General features: G+C 36.3%; 1 protein-coding gene across 5 annotated transcripts in view; it reads right to left on the reverse strand.

The window, feature by feature from the left end:
- G3BP2 (G3BP stress granule assembly factor 2) overlaps positions 1-23,660 on the reverse strand; it is a 92,697-nt gene that overhangs the window by 3,124 nt on the left and 65,913 nt on the right. For 4 of the 5 annotated variants that reach the window (XM_070791597.1, XM_070791595.1, XM_019962937.2 and 1 more), the window contains 10 exons: positions 14,052-14,170; positions 11,633-11,714; positions 10,755-10,928; positions 10,224-10,314; positions 9,241-9,343; positions 8,527-8,707; positions 7,448-7,546; positions 2,984-3,086; positions 1,621-1,749; positions 224-342 (listed from right to left, as the gene is read on the reverse strand). In XM_070791597.1, coding sequence (XP_070647698.1) covers positions 224-342; positions 1,621-1,749; positions 2,984-3,086; positions 7,448-7,546; positions 8,527-8,707; positions 9,241-9,343; positions 10,224-10,314; positions 10,755-10,928; positions 11,633-11,714; positions 14,052-14,146 — 1,176 coding nt within the window. In that variant the 5' untranslated portion in view covers positions 14,147-14,170. Of the gene's footprint in view, positions 1-223; positions 343-1,620; positions 1,750-2,983; positions 3,087-7,447; positions 7,547-8,526; positions 8,708-9,240; positions 9,344-10,223; positions 10,315-10,754; positions 10,929-11,632; positions 11,715-14,051; positions 14,171-23,660 lie in introns of those variants that run through there. The other variant, XM_070791598.1, reaches the window with a different exon arrangement.

The following is a 23,660-nucleotide window of genomic DNA, read 5'->3' on the forward strand; positions in this document are numbered from 1 at the left end:
CTATTCTCAATATCCAACTTTCTTTACCAGAGTAAATAATGAAACAAATTTATTTTAAAATGACCCATACCTCAAATTTTAAAACTACTAACACATCTTTATTCTTTGCATAAATACTAGTTCATAGTAAACTATTTTTAACTGTACCATTTAAAAAAGACTAATGCACATTAAATACAACAGGAATAAGAAGGTATTCAATCATGCCATTTAAGTCACTTACTTTTGCAATTAAGATTCTCTGAACTGGTTCAGAGTCATCAAAAACCACAAAACCAAAATTTGGAAGCTTTCCCCCAACACCCTTGGTATTGATGCGAAGTTCCACAACATTTCCAAAACCTGTGAAAATATACATTACACAAAGGATAAAATAAAATATTTTAACAGGATATTTTGTAACTTTAACAGTTCAGAATGAAATACCTCATTCTCCTGATCCATTTCAAAACACAACTTGCAAGCTGCTATAGCCAGTGCACATTAAGATACTTTTCACTCTTACAGGTCATTCACTTAAGATGCCAACAACTAGCCTATTCTGTTGTCCTGCATCTTTATCAGTCCATTCAAAAGGAAAAGTTACCTACACATTTTAGAGAGACAATTTTATTTTCTATATTAGATTTGTATTTGCCAGATGAATCCCATTTCCAAATTTAAGACTGATTCACTCAGCTCTCTCTTCTAACCTCTACAGAACCAGGTCAATCAACACTAAGTACAGTCACTGGGAAACATTTGATATAACCTTATACTCCTGACCAATTAAAGGTGGCTGGTACCTAGAGATATACATACTATGTACAGAGGTAAATGTTTTTTTAAAAATCATATTATGAAAAAAGAACTCTACTCAGTGTAGAATATATATACAATAGAATACTACTAAGCCATTAAAAAGAATAAAATAATTCCATCTACAGGAACATGGGTGGACCTAGAGATTGCCATACTGAGTGAAGTCAGACTGAGAAGGAGAAATATCATATGACATAATACATGGAATCTAAAAAGAAATGACACAAATGAACTTACTTATGAAACAGAAACAGACTCACAGAGAACGAACTTATGACTGTGGGGCGGGGAGCAGATAAAAGGGAAGGGATAGTTAAAGCAGTTTGGGATCAACATGTACATGCTGCTATATTTAAAATGGATAACCAACCAATAAGGACCTACTGTATAGCTACATGGAACTCTGCTCAATGCCATGTGGCAGCCTGGATGGGAAAGGAGCTTGAGTGAGAATGGATACATGTGTATGTATGGCTGAGTTCCTTCACTGTTCACCTGAAACTATCACATCGTTAATTGGCTACACCCCAATATAAGATAAAAAGTTTAAAATAAAAATGGGTAACTAACAAAGGGGAAGAAGAGTCTAAAAAAATTTTTTTTTAAAAAACTCTAGAATCTACAGCAAATCAAAATAGTTGTCAAAAATATTTGGCATTACCGTCAATTATCTGGAATATAATGTTATGTGAAAATCCTGATTATAACAACAGAATACTTCTCCGAAATAAAAGTCAAGAGGAATAAGTCTTATGATTAGAAAAAAAATTCTCTTCGCATCCTGCTTAATTTTACCATAAAGCAAAGTAAACCACTTACTCATGAAGAACTCTTTTAGTTCATTTTCATCAATATCATGTGGCAAGTTACCAACAAAGAGTTGATGACTATCTGGATAGCGAATTATTCTACGGTTGTCAGATTCATTCTGTTCAATATCTCCTCTGCCTGAGAAGAGGAACAGAGCAGATATTAAAGCTTACAATGTCATATAATCAAAATTAGTTCAAAGCAATGAAAGTTAAAAACCCTAACACTTGATATTCTTGTTTTAGTTTAATAAGATAATAAGCTCCTTTGAGTTGTGGAACTGCCTATTATTAGTAGGTTAGTTAGAAAACAACATGACACTGAAGTGTTAACCGAGGGTACTGACTAGACTGCTAAAGTCCCTTCTTCGAGATCTACTGGTCTGATCATGTGAAAGCCAAGTATCAGAAGTATAAGTATTTCTCCTTAACCAAACTCTTGCAATCACCCAGGCACCAAACTGCTTTTAGATAGTGAGATGTGTTTGTACTAAATATTTGTTTAGTACTTTACAGTTCACAAATTAATCTTGTATAAAAGACTGTTGTATAAAATTATAGCCAAATCAGTAAATTTAACAGCAATAATGTCATTTATATAACCTTTTATACACCTTAGGGTGCTCATATATACATATATAAAATCTTATATGATCCTCCCACTAACACAAGGAACAGAATGAGGCATATAAAGAAAAGGCATCACACAGAAAAAATTTGTGTAGTAACTGAATGGTTTAAGAGAATGTCACAATTTAAGGGTCTTACACAAAATAACAAACTCAGTGACAAGGTTGGGATGAATCCCAGCTCCCATAACTCCTGGTTTAATAACACACTTTTATTAAAAAAGTATATTTTCTAAATATGATGTATACTATCTCCCACCTCCTCCCAAAAGCAATCTAAACATATTCATAGAATTCAAATAGAGGTTCTACATATATTAGCTAACAATGGAAACAAGTCAAAAATCATGGCAACTTACTTAATACCTAAGACAATCAAAATAAGAAGAATCAGGGTGTGCTTATTGTTTATCTGTGAAGAGATAAGAGTGCTAAGTAAGAGAGTAGGTTATTGGCAGCTCGGTTTTGAATTCTTAGAACCAGTGACAATAACCAAAGAAAATGTGTCTCAAAATTCTCTTATTATTTTCAAAATACATGTCTCTATGGCATGTCAACTAATTTCCCCCTCAAAGTTGTTTTACCCAGGCTGTATATATATCAGATTACTTTAGCCTTTAAGCAACTTGGTACTAAAAGGATTTGCATATAAAATACATTATAATTAAAAAAATTTTTTTCAGTTCAGTTTTCTCTAACTTTTCAACTGCTAACTGCTGAAGATCACAGGAGGGGCTGACTCACCTGGTCTTGGTCCTCTAGGAGGGAAACCAGGTCGTTCTCTAGGTCGTTGTTCACGCACACGAGGTGGCTGAGATTGAACTTCTGGTTTAGCTTCTACTCTCGGCTAAAATACAAGGGAAAAAAACACATTATAAAGAAACACATTCCACAGGAGAAAAACAACCAAACTAAAGCAACAACCAAGTCACCAGCAGGCATTATGGTAATTTTAAGTCTAGAATATTTTTTAGTGTATGTCCTATATATGTAAAACATAAATTTTTATAAAGATATTCTGTACCAATCTAGGACTGTAGGGTAAATTTTGTTTTCTCACTCTAGGTTATAATTCATAATAAGCTGTTTTTTACAACCGTATTTTTTCAATAAAGTTACATCCACATTGAGACAGATACTGCTACGAAAGTAAAAAAATGCAAGATGAGCCATTTCATGTAAATACATATACAAAATAAAAAGCTGTCTTTATCTTTGGAAGATAAAAATATATGATACATACTTCTAATTATCTAGTTTGCTGCCCTTCAAATTTAGTGTTCATATAAACTCCACATCATGAATAATTTTTTAAAATCAATATTTTGGTAATTCAAAATATAAAATTTAGTATACTCTGGCACCTAAAAATACTACCTTAAAGTTAAGATGCACACAAAAAACAATATAGGAACATGTTTATAGCATCTCAAACAGTCACAGAAGTCCTTTAGCTCCCTGTTATTCTTCCTTATGAGAGAGGTATGCATTTAAGGACTGACCCCAACAATGTTTCTCAACTGTTTCTTGAGGGTGGTAGAAGAAGTAATAGATCATTTTAAGTTACCCTCCAAAAGTTTCTGCTAACTGCTAAATACATGTAATTAAATAACTATGTTAAAAATATAACATGACATCTACATCTATTACCTTTTCCTTCATACATGGCATTTTCAGTATTTCCAAATTCTTCAGGCAGTCTATTGCCCAAATATTTATGGTCCAAGGAAGAGAGAAAACATATGCACCTTCAAAGAATGCTGAAAACACTCAGCAGGAATATGGAGAATGTGTCTTCAAATCAGAAAACTAGCTGTCTTTATGGCTGACCACTTCTGAGTACCTCAGCCCAAGAGTGGCTCAAACTCTTTCATAATTTATATAACTGGGATACTATGATTTGCAAGGACAAATTTTGATACAAAGAGCTATGTTTTTTCCAAAAACAATTTATAGTTTCACCCACTGTAACCAAAAGGTATATTATCTCCTATCCTAGCAGTCTTTAATAAATTTGCCTGTCTCACTCAGTTATTTTTCTTCTAGATTTTCTACTTCTCTCAAAATGAAATTGCTTCCCATGTTCTAAAATTTTTAGCTAAAAAAAAAATTTTCAATGTCTAACTCTTTCAGGTATTTAAATTATTTATGTGTACTTATTCCTACAAGGACCATATCTTATTTCTACACCAGAAAAAGTACCAAGTACAGTGCTATTAAACACAGATGTTCAGTAACTAATGGTTCATTTAAAGTTAAATTATATTTGGTTCTCTAATTCAAAACATGTAGAAGAATGTTCTAGCCTGACCAGGGAACCAACATTACAGCCCTGAGACCACTGCTATCTGTATTTAGAATTTAAGACTACATAATAATTTGAGGATATGATGCCTGGAAAAGGCAAGTTATTTAGAAATTTCAACTGAGGAGGGCAGGGCCTAAAAGCACAACTTTAACAGTATGAATAAAAAACCTTATTAAAGAACAAATATTTTCTAAAGTTTGATGAAGCTAGTACTTAAGGAACAAACATAGAAAATCACACTTTTTAATTTAAATATCTAGAAAAACCTCAATTCATTCAATCCAAGAAAAAGAATTCTAGCTGACTGATTCAGATTCTTTTCAAAAGATTACTGAAACAAAAATAACTACAAGTAGCAAAACAAAAAGGTTCTTATTATCCTTTAAGGATTTAATATTAAAAACACAAGTTTAAGTAAATTCCAACATCTTACAAATAACCCATACATGAATTTAGCAACTTTTTAGATATTTGATGTCAGTACAAGAAAAATATGAGACAAAAAAAAAATTATCAATATTTCTTTCAATATATGTCAACTAAGCCAGCTGTGCACTTACAATTCTTCAGGACTAATTTCATGAAAAATTCTTGCTCCAAGGAGATAAAGTAACTAAGACAACCACATACAACCTTCAGGGCCTGAAAATTAATTCCATGCCACCAGAAAGTGTGCTCACATGACAAATTCCACAAATGAAAGCAAACAGAATATGAAATAAAAATGAAACCATCAAATCAACTCAGGAATAGCAGGTAAAACCACAACTAATGTGTACTTCAACCAAACAAAAGCTATTTAAATGAACTGATCAACTTCCAACAAATCTTCCAAGAAAATAACTTAACTACTTCTAAACTAATGCCTACCAATACTTTGGAATTACATTTAATTCTCCTTTTATTAATGTGTGCTAAGTCGCTTCAGTCATATCCGACTCTTTGCAACCCCATGGACTGGAACCCATCAGGCTCCTCTGTCCAGGGCAATCTCCAGGCAAGAATACTGGAGTGGGTTGCCATTTCCTCCTCCAAGGGATCTTCCTGACCCAGGGATCGAACCCATGTCTGTCTCCTGCCTTGGCAGGTGGGTTCTTTACTACTAACACCACCTGGGAAGCCTTTTATTAATAATCGATGCTCAAAGTGTTAAGGAAATGGATACTATACCAAAGTGACAAAATAAAACTGAATGGTTTATTAAATCAAAAGGAAAACAATTATGAATCCATTCTTATACAGCTTAAGGAGATCAGAAACTTATTTTAAATTTTAAATTATAAATGTTTAAAATTCTGTCTTAATAAGGGGATAAGTTATTAAAACACAATCCAGTCTCTTACTTTTTTTTTTTCTTAAAATTTTATTTCTCTAGACAAGAGGCTAGGATCTAATATAATGTAATATATAGACATGACTTAGATACAGCACTCCTCTTCTTTGATGTAAACACTCCTCTTCTTGATGTAAACACTCTTCTTTGATGAGCAGAGATACACTGCCCTCCAAGGCCTGAAGAAACCTACAGGCTTGCATGGGTATCCAACTGCATGAATTCGAAGCCCTGTTGTTTTATTTATATAGCTGTCTGACCTTAGGTGAAGTACTTGAGGTCTCAATTTACTTGTCTGTGAAACAGGAATAATAATAGTAACCATTCTCACAAGGTGGTTGTAGGGATTAGGTAAGAATAAATAAGTACTTTGCACAATGTGTGGTGCCATACTAAAGGCATAATAGGCATTAGTTACTCTAACTTTTAACTAGCGCTAAGTTTAAAATAAATGTAGCCAACTCTCTGAAATTCAAGTAATAATTCAAAAGATTCCAAACACAAATCTGGTAAGAAATCAAGAATTCCAAAAGAAAATTCAGAAAATCACTTATTGAGTCTTCAGATGGGTAGAAAAGTACAATCAGTACTTGGCAAAATAATTTTCTTCATTAAGACAGACTTCTAGTTTGTGATCTGAGGTAATTACTCAGTATTTCCTGAATATCTAGCTGGAAAAAAAAAGAAAAGCTACCACAAGGCCATGTATTCTATTACATAGCTAATTATGTGTACCAACACCAGGCAGACTGCCTAATAATTCCTAGCTACTTTTGAAATCTCACACTTTCAATGTTTAGAGCACAGAAAGAGGTGTATAAACACAATTTTATGTGCACTAACCATTTTACATGTAAATTTTATACCAGAATGAAGCTTGACTCAAAATGTAGGAGAAGTACTGGACACCCTTTAACTGTGCCTATTTACTTTAGAATTGGGTTAACTCTCAAGTATACTAATGAACACATTAGGTAGCCAGTGTCTTTATTTTTCAATGTTTTTGAAAGCTCTGAAGTGGGTAAGATGATAAACAGACAAAAGGCAGAATACTAGAATGATCAGTTAAGGTAAACACTACAGTCATAAGTTGGTACAGGCTTCAATTAAACAGTATGAACCACTTACAGACTGAGAGCTTAGGCAGTGGTTTTTTGTTTTTGTTTTTTTTTTTTTCAGTTTTCTGTTTAAAAAAAAAATAACAATGATTCTTTATAATGCCATACTACTCTGTGGCTTTCAAATTTTTTCCCTAAAATATTTTTGCTAAATGATATTTTAAACTTATAAAAAGGACTTTTTTGGTTATTTTAAGAAGGCTTTTAAATGACAATATATATTGTTAAAACTAACTAAATCTGTATTTCACACACCCATACCCCAAATACCACCTATGTAGATGATGAATGGAGATCTGGCGCTTAAAGTGGGTGCAACTGACATTTAATACAATTTTTTTGTATATTTAATCCATAATTTCTGATTGACTCATTTTAAAAAATATGAAAAAGATAAGCAATTGGCAATGTAACAAGGATACAATCCAATGTGTTCACAGATTGGTTACCTGTGAGACTGGTGCTTTAACATGGGGTGGAATTCCAGAGGAAGAAACAGTGCCACTAGGAGGCAGGTTTTTACTGGTCACTGAAGCCCAGGAGAAAGCCTGCAGGAAATGCAACAAACCTAGACTACTAATCATGGAAAACCACCAACATTCCTATAGGGAAACTTCCAAATATATATTTTCTTTTCATTTCTGAACTATTGCTCTATATTGGAGGACTCCTAAAAAGAAAGGCACACACACACATGCCAGTCTATGTGCCAGGTTTCAAAATCTCATTATGCAAGATTATGACTGTCTGAACTACTAAATAAATCCACAAGCAAGTTCCTATATACTCTAAGTAGATGAGCAAGTGGCAAGCAAAACCACTAACAACTACACATGCTAGAAAAATAAGAACCTAATAGAATCAATTTATTTCCCCTTTTGGGGGGAAGATAAGGTGTTGTGATGGCGCTAAGGGGAGAGAGAAAGGACAGGAAAGAAGAGAGTACTAGCTGGAAACTTTAACAGACATTCACAAATAGAACAAGCAATCTCCTCCTCTCACTACCCAAATATACCTACTTTACAGAAAGATAGAAGATGTTTTAGGTAGGTTTAAACGAAACACTATGGGTATCACTCATCTTTCCAAGACAGTTTGGTGTAGTAAGGAAATTGTTCCCATTTAAACCAGAAATAGCACACATATCACTTGTTTTAACAATAGGCCAATTTGTTTTAAGTTGGGAAACTGCATGACTCCTATTTGCATCCATGTGTAGAGGACTTAACACAGAATGGAAGAGCAACTCTCAGCTTTATTACATGGACTCGAATAATTTCATGTATGGTACTAAACACTGCACACAGATAAGAATCAATCTTAAATTTTATTCTGAGGGGTGTTTTTTAGGGGGTGAAGTACGATTTCCTCAGAATTACCAAAAAAAAACCCACAGCTTCTTTCATACACATAAAAAAGCATAGTTTACTATTCAGCAATTAAACACAACAGAACAAAGGTCATGCTTCATTAATGGCACCGTATGAAAGCGTGATGTTATGGGTCTAAAGAGTTCCTCTGATCTAACCTTTGGTGGTTCCTGTGGCAGAGAAACAGGCTCAGCAGGCGGAGGAGAAGCAGACTTCTCCTCTAACTCTTCCAAGTTCTTCTCCTCCACTGGCGGTTTCAGCTCTTCAGTCTTTGTTTCAGATTCGGGCTCAGGTTCAGGTTCATGTGAGGATTCTTCTAAAGGCTCCTCTATGCCATTACTACAACAAAACATTTCGTTCCCTTTTCAGTAGGAGTGAAATGATCAACTTAAATAGGAGAAAATCCAGCATTTCTCTAATTAATGGGCAGAACAAGTAATACACGAAGTTCACTAAGAACCAGAAGGCAGAAGAACAATACTCTCAAGCAGCATTTCTTTAACCTAAATGTAAAAACTGGATTATTCAACATGTTTACTTTAGCACTAACTATTAGGAAATAAGGAAATAAAGAATAAGGAATAAGGAAAACCCATTATTTAAAAAATAAAATGCCTACTCTGTGTTGTCCCAAACAGTACACATTATTAGCAAGTGATTAGTTTTAGGCCAAACCATGTTCAATTTTTGAATTAAACGTTTTAAGAATGCTTTCCAAATTTCTTGCATATAACATGGTAAATACTCAGGCACTGGCTACATAGCTTTATCAAGAATTTACTTTCAGCAACAATTCTAGGAACAAAAACCACTTGCAACTACATGATATGAATAGTTTAGGTCAAATTTGGCCTTGCAAGCACTATTCTTACGTCACAGGGTGAGCTTCATAGTAACCACTGTTAGCATTCTCCTGCACAGGTTCTGGAGACGGTTGTCTTTCCTCTTGTTCTTCCTCTACTTCATCTTCTGATTCTGACAACACAAAATACACCACATCTTTTTTTAGGAGGCTTACTACACAATTTCATATATGTATTTTTAATGTTCAAAGAAATCATAAAATAGTTTAAAAACAGCGTGTTTCTTGACAGTACAAAGGCACTTAATATTCCTTGTTCTCTTAAAAAAAAGCAAGCAAGATGAAGTTTGGAATTATGCTATTTTTTTAAAAGATCTATTAGTAAGAAAAGGAAAGGGTAGGAAAAAATGGTCTTTTTTTTTTTTTTTTTTTTAATATTATTTATTTGGCTGTGCCATATCTTAGTTGCAGCATGTGGGTTCTAGTTCCCTGACCAGGGATCAAACCCGGGCCTGCAGCATTGGGAGTACGGGGTCTTAGTCACTGGACCATCAGGAGAGTTCCCAGAAAAAATGGTCTTAAAGTCATAACTCGGTTTCCTTTGCCACATTAATTCAATGAAGCAATAATGACAGAGAATCAGAAACGCGCTGATGTGTATCAATAGAAGATTAAATAATTATGGTACAGACAAAAAAATATCAACAGCTAACAAAGATACATTAGATGAAAAAAAAAGGCCTAGCTTTGAATCAGCTACTTCCACTTTTAGGAAAGTATCAGTTGGTATAGAATACAATAAAATTCTGTAGTAGGCACCGAATTCTTGGTTATCTATAGAGAATGACATTGAGGGAGATTTTTTTCCACTTTCTGTGTATGAATTTTATATAAAAAACATCTGTTTTTTAAACAAACAAAAAAAAAAAAAGAAAAAGGAGCAAAGGGGCTTTGACTCAGTTACAGAGTCAAATTTCTGTAAGTTTCACACTTTACATGTCATTAAAGAGTACTGATACCAATAAAACCCTTGTATCTTAAAAGGAACCTCACCTTCATCAAGTTCTGGTTCAGAATCACCAAATACTTCATCTTCATAACGAAACATATCATTGTGAACATAAAACTTATTTGGAACAGATCCCTATTAAAAAAAACACCCAAATACTCCATAAATACCCATAAACGTGGTATGACATAAAAAGAATAAAGTTTTTATTTTAATACACAAATAATATATACTGAATATAATTTTCCAAAGCTGAACATGCTATAATGTTAATATAAAGAAAATCACAGAATACCTAAACTCAAGAAATGACTACTTTCAAACTATTAAATAACATACTTTTAATATTATTTCTGTAATCTTAATCATCTGTTTGCACATCTGTATCAGGATCTCATTTTTTCTGCTAAATAAAGCACAGAAAGTTCAAATAAACGAACAGGTCCAACACAGATTTCTCAAAAACAGCTATATGCATACCTATACCTATAAGAGGAAACTCTAGCCACTTCAAGCAACTAGTTAACTGCAAAATGAAATCACATAAATGAAAATTAATTGAAATGAAAACTTACTTCAGGAGCCAGAACAAAGGTTTGCATAAACTTCCTCTCTGGTTGTCCACTGTTAGACAGCAAACCCATGACCTGGACCACTACTCCATCACTCAAGGTTGCATGAGCATCCACATGACGAATTTTAGTATGACATTCACTGAAGTTCAGAGATAATACTTTGTGGTGTATATCCTTTATTAGGAGAAGGTGGAGAGGAAATATAAACTCATGATATTGCATTACATTTTTAATACTAAGTTACCTATTCAACACTACAGACTTCCACCGATTTCCTAACAACTCTAGAATACTAACTACTTAATCTCTCTGCCTCATTTGAATCCATTCCACCATGCTATGCATTACTGACAGACCCATGCTCCATAAACTATGTTGACTACTACATGACCTCACATGTGGTTTTACTTTACTGCTGTCTGCATTTCTTCTTTCAATTTCCTCTTGTTTGGTAAGGCCAATCCTATAATTCAGGGACTAGCTGAAATCCCACATCCTCTACAAAGTCATAAGGAATATATTTCTACTCACTCCTGTAACATAAGGTTTAGCCCACATTTCTATAAATGTTATACACTGTCTCAACTGTTTCAGGTATAAAATACACCAGTGATATAAAAATGTCCCATTTTCTCTTTTGTATCCATGCCAATGTTAATACTGTGCTTCCTACAAAATCAATGTTTATAAGAACTCAAAGCACATTTGACAGGTATTGCAACATAAATTTTAGCACAGCTAACTGATCACACTCAAGAAGAAATCCATGGGCACAAGAAGGCTATTTTCCAACTCTCTAACTTAAAATAATCTTAACTTAAGTTAAAGTTTAAATAAGTTAAAATAACCTTAAATATGTATATGAAATTGACACTTACATTTTGGCCATAGACAGCCTCCTGGGGCTTTCCACTAGCATCTACACCACCATGAACATAAGAAGAATTCCTGCCATAAAACCTGAAAAAGCATTGATAATGATTAACATAAAGTTATGAAGAGAAAGACGTCTAAGAGGGAGTAGAGTCCCGGTATTAACCAGAGCTAGTTTCCAGCTCTAGCTCTGTCACTCATTAGCTGTGTAACCTTGAGACTTACAGTCTTCAAGTTCACTTTCCTTGGTAACTTGGAACAAGAGTGACTTCTCCACAGAGTTATTATAAGGATTAAATGAGCAATGACATAGAATTCTTAGTGTGCCTGGCTATTAGTTATGCTGTCTTTAGCTATTCTCATCTTACTGTTATCTATATGCTGTTAAGTGGGAAAATGAGACATTCAAAATATATTCTAAATACTGATGCTGCTATTTATTTACCCATTTTTGTCAAATATAAAAACTCAGTTGTTTAGATCTGTTTGGAATCAGATACTATTTAACATTCATTCTACTAAGAGTTCCAAATGACTACTAATTCCAAAGGCTAAGGTTAAAAGTTTAGATTTAAATTAATTGAAATAATTCAGAGATCAAGTTTAATATATATATATATAATTTTAGCATCTAATATCTCAATATTTTTATACTGCTCTTAAGTACATGATAAATTAGTGTTTCTCTGGTATTAACATAAAGCAACTAGGAGATCTTCCTAAATTAAGGTTATCAAATATGCAAAATTAATTTTCTCATAAAGAGAACTCAGCTCCTACTGCAATAAAACATGAAGACTTCCTCTATGACAAACAACATTCTCAGTGCACTACACATGTATTGATTCATTCTAGTCTAACAACTTCAGGACTAACCTAAGTGCTGTTATCTAAATGAACAAACTGAAGTTCAGAAGAGGTTAAATTAACTCCTCAAATGTTACACACCTATCAAGTCAGAGCAGCTGACTCCAGAGCCCATGCTTTTAACCACTACCCATATTTTTTTTTCTGTTTACACTGTTCTCTCCCATGTACTACTGGCAAGCATGTATACAGTTATCATTTGGACAATTTGGCTGTTAAGTGTGCATAAGAAAAGCTTTAGAGAAAATCATACCTTTGATTTAACAGTTCTATTTCTAGGAAGTTATCCTAAGGAAACAACTAGAAAGATGCACAAAAATGCACGTATAAGAAAGGATATGCACTACCGTGTTAGTAACTGAAAAATTTTAAACAAACTTAAATGTTTTATTAATAGGGAAATCTGCTATACAAGCTAAGTATAAAACAGAAGTCTGTGCTGTTACCTGAAATTATGGTAGAGAGTCTTGTTTTTCCTTGTTATAAAAAGGAAAAGTTAAAAATGCTAATACCTACACTGTGAAGACAAAATTTCAGATAATGAAAAGCCTTAATAATTCCATTCTCCCTCAAACTCACATATACTGTCAACAGGAATGTTTCTATTTTTATAATCAGAAAAATGTACAGGTACTGATTCTTTTGGGGGGTGGGGGCAGTGTTAGTTATCTAAAAATGTCTCCTGGAATAACATAGGGAATATTACACACATGCTTAACAATGGCAGGGCACAATGCAAAATAGAACTTTAGAATGCCCAGCACATTTATAAAGAGAACCTATATATAAAAGAGAAAAGTCCTTTAACATTCTTTCCCATACGAAGCAGCAATGACGTACTTCTCCTTAAGTACACAGAAGTACACATCTGGCTAGTGTGTTCTACAATAAACGCTGGCACAGCCTAATCCTTACAAAGGTCTCACTTATCTTTGACCTACTAAAAAATACAACAGGTAGAACAAAAATTATAAATACTACTCATAATATAAATCAATTTCATTTCAATCTCCAGAAAAAAGTAAGCTCATACATGTCTTGCCAAACTAGTAAACAAGGCTACTGTTGCCATCTCACAAAGGAATATTCTCTTGTGAATCAATCTGAAGGAATTTTCACAAATGAAATCAATTAACTGATTCATTTCCTAACACTGCTACAGAGAACTTTTAAAAACCACACAAAAACCAAACGAAGCAACTTAACCTGTGATTTCCATCAAGACTAGAACCCATTAGTTGGTAAAGTCTGTGGTTTAAAAAAGAAAGAAAGAAACATAAAATACCAGACTATGTAATTGTGTATGTGTAAGTGGGTATATAGATGTGAATGTGTTATATAATGGGATCTGGTAAGTGTTTTTCTTACTGTAGATTTCATTCAAGGAGGAAACTTGAAAAAGATGGGTTTTATGTCATCAGTTTGTTAAAATATTGCATGAGCTTTGTAAAGATACTTGTCAGGACACGAGGAGACAGGAAAGACAAAATTTATATGTAGTCATATTCAAGAAAATAAAAGTAAATAAAAATAGTAAATAATCCAATTAAAATTTACCTGTGTAAATATTCTGGAGCTTTATTCAGCAAAGTATAATATTGCCTCACAAACTCCCGCCCTACAAGCAGCGGACTGGGCTTCTCCATAACCATTTCTTTGCTGCACAATGTCAAATACTAGGGAAACAAACATAGGAATAATAATTCTTAAAAGTCATCTTTGTTAAATACCATGAAGCAAATTTTCTTAGACATTCAAATGAAAACAAAATATCACTTATTAAAAAATAACAGTAAAATAATAAATTCCCAATAACTACTTATAACCTCCAACATTTGCCATTTCCTCTTTATCTCTATGTCTCTATTTCTTGATCTCCCTATGTCTCAATACAAGGGGAAGTGGCATGTCCAGTGCTGTCTCAGACTAGGTGGCACCATAATAAAGTCTTTTTACTCATAGTATATTTTTCCTTTGGGGAACATTATCTCCTACATTCTTAGACTCTAATGGTTTGTTTTTGGAAACTAGGCAGAGGGCACAACTCAGGGCTTGGGAGATCATACTTATAGACAGCACTAGCTTTTGTCTTCTTTATGTAATACTCTAGCCTTCTAGGGATTAATTGCACTGTTTCAAAATGATAACAATTACCATTAAAAATCAGCAATACTCTAAATACTCAGATAATGGTGTTTCACATTTTGTGTGTGTCTTTTCAACCTTTCTTGCTATTAATTATCTAACTACATGTCAGGCACTGTTCATAGGAAGTGGGATACCTCAGTGAACAGGACTCTAGCCCTCGGAGTTTATAATCTATCATGGAATACAGACAAGCAAATAGGGAACAGAATGGCTTAGGTGTGACCTAAACGTACCTCTAAGCCCCAACTCTCAAAGATAAACAAGTAAAAAATAAAAATAGAAACATAATCTTTCATCATTTAAAGTAAATAATTTATGTCTATAGCCCTCCAAACAGTAAAAGTCATAACACTAGGAATTAAGAGAAATGGGAAGAAAAAAGAGAAAATATGAGTATCACTAGTTTAAATACATATATACACACGTTTGTGTGTGTGAAATTACTGAGCAAATCAAGATGCAGTTTAAATTCCTGTTAACAAATAAACTTCAACATGGGTTTTTCTGCTGCACTAAACTTGCTGGATCTTAGCTCCCTGTCAAGGATCAAACTCATGCCCTCGGCAGTGAAAGCGAGAAGTCCTAACCACTGGACTGCCAGGGAATTCCCTCAAAGTAGGTCCCCCTTTAAAAAATTTCACAAAGATAACCCACCATTATCATTACAACTGTGATGCTTTTTCAGATACCAGCCATAAAGGAACCTACAGATAAAACTCTATTAAATTAATCCTGGTGACTCCCAACTCAATTTTTACACAATGCTGTATTAGTTTCCCTGTTTCTCCTTTTGCGATTGTCTTGAAAATCTCAGTTGATATTAAAAAAAAAAAATTCTTTTCCAGTGCCAGGGTCTGGGGGGAGGAGCAGTTGCAAGAAGTCCTTGAAATAGCCGAGAAACAGGCAAAGGAGATGGAAGAGGAAGGTAAGGCTTCAAGCAGTAACAAAAAGAGGAGCAGAGAAGCTGGAGGAGCTAAAAGCGAAGGCCATGCGGAAGGTGCCCTGGGCCACAGGCAGAATTTGGAAATCTGGCAAAAAGCTGTTCCTTATGCCTCAGGTGATGGTAATCCTTACTTCCACTGCTGTTTAAACCCTGCATTCTCTTCCATAACATTTTTTTGCCACCTATAACTAGAATAAAAGGCTTCCCTGGTGGCTCAGTGGTAAAGAATCCATGTGCCAATGCAGGAGTAGTGGGTTCAATCCCTGGAACAGGAAGATCCACTGGAGGAGGAAATGGTAACCCATTCCAGTATTCTTGTCTGGGAAATCCAAACCCCATGGACAGAGGGGCCTGGCAGGCTACAGTCCATGGGGTCACAAAAGAGTTGGACATGACTTGACAACTAAACAACAAATAAGCTACAATAAAATGCTGTCTTGGAGCCCGTGGCACATTCAAGAAAAGAAATGTTCACAGTGGCTTATCCCTTCAGTTCTCCTTTAGTCATTTCTATCCTAGTTGTGAGGTCAAAGTAAACCCAGCCTAGAATCCAGGCAGTCTGTTCTTCAATCTTTGCTCTACCTTAAATTTTGTGCCACCTACAATTAAATCAACTCATTTAAAAAAATTAAAGCACAAAGCAAAGTCAGACACAGTCATTTCAGGTGCCATTAGTTTCCCCCAAACCTAAAAACCTCCAACAATAAGAATTAACAAATCCTGATGCATAAAGAGACTTACTTGCTATGTTTAAAGAAATGAAGCAGGGACTTCCCCCCATGGCTCAATGTTTGAGAATCCACCTTGCAATGCAAGGGGATGGGGCTGATCCCTGGTTTGGGAACTAAGATCTCACCTGTCACAGAGCAACTAAGCCTGAGCACTGCAACCATTGAGCCCACGCACCACAACTAGAAAGCCCAAGCACAAGGAAAGCTCCTCTACGACAAAACGAAGACACAGCCAAATAAACAGTCTTAAAAAGTAATGAAGAAAAAAGACATAGTATTTTTATTAAGAATGACAGGCAAGGTTGAGGAACAGGAGATTTATCTAGTAAAATTTTATAAAACAACAAAAATGTGGAAATTATGCACATTTACTACTACTGTTAACAACTGATGTTAAGCTGTGGCAAAATACTAACTTACCCTCTGAATAAAATATTATGTACAAAACAGTTCTGTTCAAAGGTCAATGACAAAAAAACACTATTAGGCATTGTTTCTGAGTTTGGGGATTCTCACTTTTCCCTCTTTTTCTTCTCTACTTCAGATTTTCTTCAGTGAGACTTTGTTACTTAACCCAATTTCCCATCACATTTATAAAGTACACATTCACCTGCCATTTTTGTCACCTACGTATAGCCAAAGTAAAAAAAAAAGTGTCACACAAATCAGTATCAAAGAAAGGTCAAAATACACTGGAGTTTTTGTAACAAAGTTCAAGAAAGGCTGCACATTGCCCACTACCTTTACAGTCACTGAAGTTGACGGCCATGAAGCCATGGTATCATCAATTTAGATCAGAGAGACAGGCAAAGGAAACTGGCGGTGGGGGTAACTTTTTACTTGATTAGTCAATAAATTACATTTATTCAAAAATAGATAACCTGAAAAGTGAACTTTGAATGGGGAATGAGATAAAGCAGTGCTAACCTGGTAAAAGCCTAAACAAACAGCTATACAGAAGAGGCTGTGCAGAGTCCAGTTTTTAAAAGTTACAGGTAGACTCCCAAAGGGAATACAGATGAAATGAAGATGTTACATAGAGGAAGGTGTTCCAATTAAATACACTGACTTAAATGGACTCAATTTAGATGGCTAAAATATAATTGACTGATGGGAAATAAACTACATTAACCAGAAAGTAAAAAGTATGGAGGGGAGGGGTATGGAAAGCAACCTCACTCTACTTTTAACAACAGATTAATTTATGTATTCTACACAAACAAGGGAAGCTACAAGGGCTTCCTTTGTAGCTCAGTCGGTATAAAGAATCTGCCTGCAGAGCAGGAGACCCAGGTTCAATCCCCGGGTCAGGAAGATGCCCTGGAGAAGGAAATGGCAACCCACTCCAGTATTCTTGTCTGGAAAATCTCATGGATACAGGAGCCTGGTGGGCTGCAGTCTATGGGGTTGCAAAGAGTTGGGCACAACTGAGCAACTAACACTTACACTTACTTACACAAACAACTGCCATCTTTCAGTTTTCTCCCCTCGAGTGGGGAAATGCATTCACAGAAAAGAACCCAAGTCACAGGCAAGAAATTCACGGGATTTGGGTCCTTTCACTTATGTTTATATATAAAATAAAACCCTGAACATGAAAGTAAGGAAAGGGTTTTAACTAAGGCCATGAAGAAATCTTAACCTTTTGAGATGGTGATCTCTCAACTCACAAATTAAGAAGTGATCTTTAGTCAAGCATACAAGACTATATAATTCAACAAAGATAGCCAAGATTTAAGAATACTTATGTACAAAAAGAATCTTCAGAAGGTTGTTAGCCTTTGTTAGCCTCAAATCATCTTCAAAGAGCAATTATCATCTAACACCTTTTTACAGAATGTCAAATTCCCCTATAAAGTCCTACTTTCTCCCAAAACACATAAATATATGGAGACTGTTGTCACACTGGAATGTACAGTGTAAAAGGTACTCTTTTCCTGTCAGTTAAAAGCAATATCATCCTATTTATTCATCAAGATACCAACCTGATTACATCTGGCTTTCCACACTATTTAACAGAACCTCAACTATCTCAGAGGTCATTCACTAACTCTGCCTGTAACTCCTGTGTATCTTCAAACATCTTTTTATTTGTTCCTGTCTTTCCCCTGAATTCTCAAAGTACTTTTATCATGCACTCGGTTCAGTTTAGTCACTCAGTCGTGTCTGACTCTTTGTGACTGCATGGACTGCAGCATACCTGGCCTCCCTGTCCATCACCAACTCCCAGAGTCTATTCAAACTCACATCCATTGAGTAGGTGATGCCATCCAACCGTCTCATCCTCTGTCGTCCCCTTCTCCTCCCACCCTCAATCTTTCCCAGCATCAGGGTCTTTTCAAATGAGTCAGTCCTTCGCATCAGATGGCCAAAGTATTGGGAGTTTCAGCTTCCTTCAGTATCAGTCTTTCCAATGAATATTCAGGACTGATATCTTTTAGGATGGACTGGTTGGATCTCCTTGCTGTCCAAGGGACTCTCAAGAGTCTACTCCAACACCACAGTCCAAAAGCATCAATTCTTTTCAGTGCTCAGCTTTCTTTATAGTCCAACCCTCACATCCATATATGACTACCGGAAAAACCATAGCTTTGACTAGACAGACCTTTGTTGTCCAAGTAATGTCTCTGCTTTTTAATATGCTGTCTAGGTTGGTCATAACTTTTCTTCCAAGAAGCTATCATGCACTCTGCACTCTATTAATCATATTCTGACCTAAATTACTAACCCTGCATCTATCTTAGTCTTCCCCTTCTCTACTCCCCTCTCAAATATTATAATCCAAGTTCTCCCTTAAATGTAATTCTCTAGAAAGTCACGATTCTCAAAAATCCAATGACCTCAGTCTTCTACCAGTCTGCATCACCATTGATGCTCACCTCCTCCTAACGCTTCTAGATTTCTACCATGAGGCAACTTTCCTTCTCATTAAAATGCCAAGTTCTCAAGGTCTGTCTGCTAATGTGGCAATTTCTGCTCATCAAACAGCTTCATCTCCCAGATTTATCTCAATTTGTATGTAGTCTCTGCTAGAATTCAAATTTGACACCTTAACCCCTTGCTGAATACGTACACATGATCTCATAAGTAAACCAATACATACACTCTCTTCTATACAGATAGAGCAGTTTCCTTGTTTCTGTTAATGATGCCACCACCTTTTTTGCTTTAAAGCTCAGTCCTTGCCCTCTTTAGAGGGAGGGCCCTTTTAAAGAGTGACTTGTCCTCTTTAAAAAGCTTCAAACTAAAATCTTGACAACTCAAAAATCTCTTGGAATTTGATCCATCCTTTCTGTTTCCCACTAAATTCAGACTCTTTCAATTCTTTCTCAAAAGGCTTCCAAACTGGTACAGTGGATGGGAATTTGCCTGCCAATGCAGGGGACAGGGGTGAGGTTCCTGTTCTGAGAGGATTCCACATGCCATGGAGCAACTAGGCCCGTGCACCACAACTACTGAGCCTCTGCGCCTAGAGCAGGTGCTCAGCAACAAGAGAAGCCACCTCAGAAGCTGGAGCACAAGGAAGGGCAGCACCTGCTCACTCAAACAGAGAAAGCCCACAACATAGCAACAAAGATCCATCACGACCGAAAAGAAACAATTTTTCTAAGTTTAATGCCCTCATTAAAAAAAAAGTCTTCCAAACTTCTGTATCATTGTACACATAAAATTGAAACACGTGCATTCAGTTTGAAGTATTATGTCTTCCAGAGAAATCCAGGCTGACATACACAGACCTAATCAACATTTCAAATGTACCTTCCACTACACTTCTCACCTCTCTAAACAAATTCTATGCTCTTAAGTGGTTCAGATGGTAAAGAATCCACCTGCAATGCAGGAGACTTGGGTTCAATCCCTTGGTTAGGAACATCCCCCAGAGAAAATGGCAACCCACTCGAGTATTTTTGACTGGAGAAACCCAGGGACAGAGGAGCCTGGAGGGCTACAGTCCATGGGGTTGCAAAGAGTCAGACACGACTGAGCAAATAAGCAAGAGTATCATACCATTTAGCATCTTTCCCTGAACTTGCAATTTTCATACTCTAGGCTACTGTCTTACTTCATTCAACACCAGCTGGATAAATAGGTGGGACAATACAAACTCATTCAATATTTATTAAATACATACTATCTAAGTGCCAGAAACTATGAAAGGAAAAAGAGAGGTGAATATGACAGACTTGATCTGCTGCACCAAAGAAATTTCAAGTCCAGTGGGAGAAAGAATTCCTAAATGCAATTATCTAATGTGATAAATGCTATGCTGCTGCTGCTAAGTCGCGTCTGACTCTGTGCGACCCCATAGACGGCAGCTCACCAGGCTCCCCGTCCCTGGGATTCTCCAGGCAAGAACACTGGAATGGGTTGCCATTTCCTTCTCCAGTGCATGCAAGTGAAAAGTGAAAGTGAAGTCGCTCAGTCGTGTCCGACTCTTCGAGACCCCATGGACTACAGCCCACCAGGCTCCTCCGTCCATGGGATTCTTCAGGCAAGAGTACTGGAGAGGGGTGCCATTGCCTTCTCCGGATACATGCTATAGCCCTACCACAAAGAATGTACCACTTGAATTGGAACAGGAACAGAAATCTGGCATGCAGAAGATGAAGTGAGTATTCCAAATCAGAACTATTAATAAAAGAGAAAATATTTAGGGAACGACCATCTCTTCAAAACCATCAATTCTCCTTCATGGGTTTTTCGAAAATATACTCAAGATCCTATTCCAACCCAACCTGGCTTTCTTAGCTAAGTCCCTCAGGCAGGACTAATCATTTCTTCTTCTAAGTACTATGTGTATCATCTTTTGGCTCTTTTTATTAACATGTTTAGTCCTAGTAATGTGTACATGTGCACAGGCATAACCCTCTCCTGTTTGGAAGATTCCTTAAGTTAAGGCTAAACAAAAGCCTGGCAGTATTATGCTTCCAGGAGATGCTCAAGAGATTCTTTGCAGCATCTATCATTCCTTTGTACTTAAGAGGATTAAAAAAAATTGTTGAACAAATCTGTGATGCTGAAGACTTCTAAAGGGAATTCCCTGGTGGTCTAGTGATTATGACTTCATGCTTCCACTGCCAAGGGCAGGGGTTTCATCCGTGGTCAAGGAACTAAGATTGTGCATGCCACAAAGCACAGCCAAAAAAAACACACAAAATACTCTTAAGAGAAGGAGGCTACCAAAATACAAAGGTATTTCAACAGTTTCTAAAAGTGCTATGAGGGATATAATGTACATGATCAATTTAAGTTATTAACACTGCTCTATATTATATATGAAAGCTGTTAAGAGAGTAAATCCAAAGAGGTCACATCACAACTTTTTCTTTCTATTCCTATAATTTCTTATCTGTATGAGAGGATGGATAGTCAAACACTTATTGTGATAATCACTTCATAATGTATGTTAAGTCAAATCATCTTGCTGTACACAAACTTATATAATGCTATGACAATTGTGCATTAGTTTCTCAGTTGTGTCTGACTCTTTGCAACCCCATGGACTGTAACTGGCCAGGCTTCTCTGTCCATGGAATTCTCCAGGCAAGAATACTGGAGTGGGTAGCCATTCCCTTCTTCAGGGGATCTTCCCCAACCAAGAGATCAAACCTGGGTCTCCTAAATTGCAGGCATATTATTTACCATCTGATGCAATGTGGGAATGATAGTGAAAAAATAATTAAGTCATTAATCATGTAATTTCAAAACATTTTGAAAGCCAATATTTTACACTCTAGTTTTTTTTTTTTTTTTCTTTTAGCTGCCCCAGCCCTTAGTTGCAACCCTGGTAGCTCAGCTGGTAAAGAATCCTCCTGCAACGCAGGAGACCCTGGTTCGATCCCTGGGTCAAGAAGTTTCCCTGCAGAAGAGATACGCTACCCACTCAAGTATTTTTCAGCTTCCCTGGTGACTCAGACGGTAGTAAAGAATTCGCCTGTAATGGAGGAGACCAGGATTCGATCCCTGGGTTGGGAAGATCTCCTGGAGGAGGGCATGGCAAACCACTCCAGTATTCTTGCCTGGAGAATCCCCATTGACAGAGGTGCCTGGTGGGTTAAGCCCATGTGCCACAACTATTGAGTCTGTGCTCTAGAACCCACACTCAGCAACAAGAGAACGTACCACAATGAGCAGCCCCCACTTGCTCCATCTAGAGAAAAGCGCAAGACCCAGCAAAGCCAATAAATATTTTTTAAATTGGAAGTTAAAACCATAATGACATAGCACTAAATACCTTTAATAACGCTTACATCAAAATCTAAAAATACTGAGTGCTTGCAAGGATGGGAAAAGTTGGTAGGAATTGAAAAAAGGTACAGTCACTTTGGAAAACAGTATGGCAGTTTCTCATAAAAGTAAACATACATGTCTCATATTACCCAGCAATTCCATTCCTAGATATTTATGCAAAAGAAATTAAGCATATGTCTACACAGAGAACTATATGTTGTTTGCAGCAGCTTTATTAACACTCAAAACCCGAAAACAACTAAATGATCATTAGCCAGGTGAATGAACAAACTGTGGTAAATCCAAATAATCAAATACTACTTGGCAATAAAAATAATTTACTGATGGAGAAGGAAATGGCAACCCACTCCAGTATTCTTGCCTGGAAAAGTCCATGGACAGAGGAGCCTGGCAGGCTGCAGTCCATGGGGTTACATGACTGAGCATGTGTGCATGAGGGTGGAGGGTCACGGGTTGGTAGCAATAAACTGGTAGAACTAAAAAAAAAATAATAATAATAATTTACTGATAATATGCAGGTAGCACTAGTGGTAAAGATCCACCTGCCAGTGCAGGAGACCTAAGAGACATGGGTTCCATCCCCGGGTTGGCAGCCCATTCTTCTTGTGTGGAAAATCTTATGGACAGAGGAGCCTGGCGGGCTACGCTGCATTTATAGGGTCCTAAAGAGTCAGACACAACTAAAGTGACTTAGCACGCAAAATGCAACAACATAAACGAGTTTCCAAAGTATTACTAAAAGATAAAGTTAATGCTCCCCTTCATGTATCACTGCGTTCTCCTGGTGAAGGGGCCTGCCTAACTCAATGAAGCTATAAGCCATGCCCTGTCGGGCCACCCAAGGAGGACAGGTCATAGTAAAGAATTCTGACAAAACATGGTCCACTGGAGGAGGCAATGGAAACCCACTGCAGATTTCTTGCCATGAGAAACCCATGAAGAGTATGAAAAAGCAAAAAGGTATGACACCAGAAGATGCCTCCAGGTCAGAAAGCATTTGATATGCTACTGGGGAAGAAAGAAAGAAAGAAAGTGAAGTCACTCTGTCGTGTCTGACTCTTTGCGGCCCCGTGGACTGTAGCCCGCCAGGCT

Source organism: Bos indicus, chromosome 6, assembly GCF_029378745.1.
Source record: "Bos indicus isolate NIAB-ARS_2022 breed Sahiwal x Tharparkar chromosome 6, NIAB-ARS_B.indTharparkar_mat_pri_1.0, whole genome shotgun sequence".
NCBI classification, from domain to species: Eukaryota; Metazoa; Chordata; class Mammalia; order Artiodactyla; family Bovidae; genus Bos; species Bos indicus.